We start from the raw sequence: 2,532 nt of genomic DNA, 5'->3' as shown, positions 1-2,532 counted from the left end.
CCTTTAATAACAAAGCAACAATCTGACTTTGTTTTTCACCACGTACAATGCTCATCTTAGCCCACACAACACTTTCATTATTGATATACAGAAATTTTTTATCCAAGTATGTTGGGCACTTAAAAACAATAACATTAGTGTAAATTATTCCCACTTCAGGAGTAACCAAAACAATATTCTTAAATCCGTCAGTCGTTAGATGTTCCACTGCCTCTTGTGTCCCAACAGTTATGTAGGGCCGGTGAACACCCTCCTTAAATAATGGTTCATATTCACCAAATTCCTCGGCCAATTGAACGGTCCACTCCAGCTTCTGGTGAAAAGTTAATGGACACGAGAAGGGAAATAACAACTGCTTCCTTCCATTAATCTGTCCACCTTGCCGTGTGTGGTTCTGCTGCTTCCTTCCGGTAAGATTTTCCTGCTGAGTTTGTATAGAACTTTATAACCCGGGTCCCGTCTGTCGTCGAACACTGCACTTCTTCAGTCGTTCGTCACTGTCAGCTACACAGCTGGCGGCTACAGCCGAGGCTGTTCCAGCTGGCGTTATCCCAGCTGCTGTTTGTTCCAGCAGCCGGTGTTCCAGCTGCTAATGTTCCGGCAGCCGATATTCCAGCTGCTAATGTTCCAGCAGCCGGTGTTCCAGCTGCTAATGTTCCGGCAGCCGATGTTCCAGCTGCTAATGTTCCAGCAGCCGGTGTTCCAGCTGCTAATGTTCCGGCTGCTAATGTTCCAGCAGCCGGTGTTCCAGCTGCTAATGTTCCGGCAGCCGATGTTCCGGCTGCTAATGTTCCAGCAGCCGGTGTTCCAGCTGCTAATGTTCCGGCAGCCGATGTTCCGGCTGCTAATGTTCCAGCAGCCGGTGTTCCAGCTGCTAATGTTCCGGCAGCCGATGTTCCAGCTGCTAATGTTCCAGCAGCCGATGTTCCAGCTGCTAATGTTCCAGCAGCCGGTGTTCCAGCTGCTAATGTTCCAGCAGCCGGTGTTCCAGCTGCTAATGTTCCGGCAGCCGGTGTTCCAGCTGCTAATGTTCCGGCAGCCGGTGTTCCAGCTGCTAATGTTCCGGCAGCCGGTGTTCCAGCTGCTAATGTTCCGGCAGCCGGTGTTCCAGCTGCTAATGTTCCGGCAGCCGGTGTTCCAGCTGCTAATGTTCCGGCAGCCGGTGTTCCAGCTGCTAATGTTCCAGCAGCCGGTGTTCCAGCTGCTAATGTTCCGGCAGCCGGTGTTCCAGCTGCTAATGTTCCGGCAGCCGGTGTTCCAGCTGCTAATGTTCCAGCAGCCGATGTTCCAGCTGCTAATGTTCCAGCAGCCGGTGTTCCAGCTGCTAATGTTCCAGCAGCCGGTGTTCCAGCTGCTAATGTTCCGGCAGCCGGTGTTCCAGCTGCTAATGTTCCGGCAGCCGGTGTTCCAGCTGCTAATGTTCCGGCAGCCGGTGTTCCGCCAGCCGATGTTCCAGCTGCTAATGCTCCGGCAGCCGATGTTCCAGCTGCTAATGTTCCGGCAGCCGGTGTTCCAGCTGCTAATGTTCCAGCAGCCGATGTTCCGCCAGCCGATGTTCCAGCTGCTAATGTTCCGCCAGCCGATGTTCCAGCTGCTAATGTTCCGGCAGCCGATGTTCCAGCTGCTAATGTTCCGGCAGCCGGTGTTCCAGCTGCTAATGTTCCAGCAGCCGATGTTCCGGCAGCCGATGTTCCAGCTGCTAATGTTCCGCCAGCCGATGTTCCAGCTGCTAATGTTCCAGCAGCCGATGTTCCGCCAGCCGATGTTCCAGCTGCTAATGTTCCGCCAGCCGATGTTCCAGCTGCTAATGTTCCGGCAGCCGGTGTTCCAGCTGCTAATGTTCCGGCAGCCGATGTTCCAGCTGCTAATGTTCCGGCAGCCGGTGTTCCAGCTGCTAATGTTCCGGCAGCCGATGTTCCAGCTGCTAATGTTCCGGCAGCCGATGTTCCAGCTGCTAATGTTCCGGCAGCCGGTGTTCCAGCTGCTAATGTTCCGGCAGCCGATGTTCCGCCAGCCGATGTTCCAGCTGCTAATGTTCCGCCAGCCGATGTTCCAGCTGCTAATGTTCCAGCTGCTGATGTTCCAGCTGCTAATGTTCCAGCTACTGATGTTCCAGCTGCTAATGTTCCGCCAGCCGATGTTCCAGCTGCTAATGTTCCAGCTGCTAATGTTCCGGCAGCCGATGTTCCAGCTGCTAATGTTCCGCCAGCCGATGTTCCAGCTGCTAATGTTCCAGCTGCTGATGTTCCAGCTGCTAATGTTCCAGCTGCTAATGTTCCGGCAGCGATGTTCCAGCTGCTAATGTTCCGGCAGCCGATGTTCTAGATGTTGGCGTTCCAGCTGTCGAGGTTCCTGCTGCTGTTCCAGCTGCTGATGTTCCAGCCCCCGAAGTTCCAGCGGGAAGTGTTCCAGCTGAAGCGTTCCAGCTGACGATGTGCCTATTAATATTATTACTCTTTTACAGCTTTATTGAATTTATTGTATTTTATTTTCAGTTTCATGTATTAAATCCGGTATTTTCTAATGACATAT

At 52.8% G+C, this 2,532-nt stretch overlaps 1 protein-coding gene across 1 annotated transcript; it reads left to right on the top strand.

Annotated features, from left to right (window-relative positions):
- Positions 1-261: 261 nt before the first annotated feature.
- Positions 262-2,325, top strand: LOC138352647 (uncharacterized PPE family protein PPE24-like). The gene is made up of 2 exons (XM_069305214.1): positions 262-316; positions 572-2,325. Exons 1-2 carry the CDS (start codon positions 262-264, stop codon positions 2,323-2,325), a joined length of 1,809 nt encoding a protein of 602 aa, XP_069161315.1.
- Positions 2,326-2,532: the final 207 nt, after the last annotated feature.

The sequence above is a fragment of the Procambarus clarkii genome, chromosome 5, assembly GCF_040958095.1.
Source record: "Procambarus clarkii isolate CNS0578487 chromosome 5, FALCON_Pclarkii_2.0, whole genome shotgun sequence".
In the NCBI taxonomy this organism is placed as follows: Eukaryota; Metazoa; Arthropoda; class Malacostraca; order Decapoda; family Cambaridae; genus Procambarus; species Procambarus clarkii.
The sequence above is the reverse complement of the archived record's forward strand: the minus strand, read 5'-3'. Positions and strand labels throughout refer to the sequence as shown.

Coding starts and splice junctions, on each gene's coding strand:
- LOC138352647 (XM_069305214.1), top strand. CDS start 262: ATGGTTCATATTCACCAAATTCCTCGGCCAATTGAACGGTCCACTCCA. Junction 317..571: donor ACGGTCCACTCCAGCTTCTG/GTGAAAAGTTAA, acceptor TGTTTGTTCCAG/CAGCCGGTGTTCCAGCTGCT.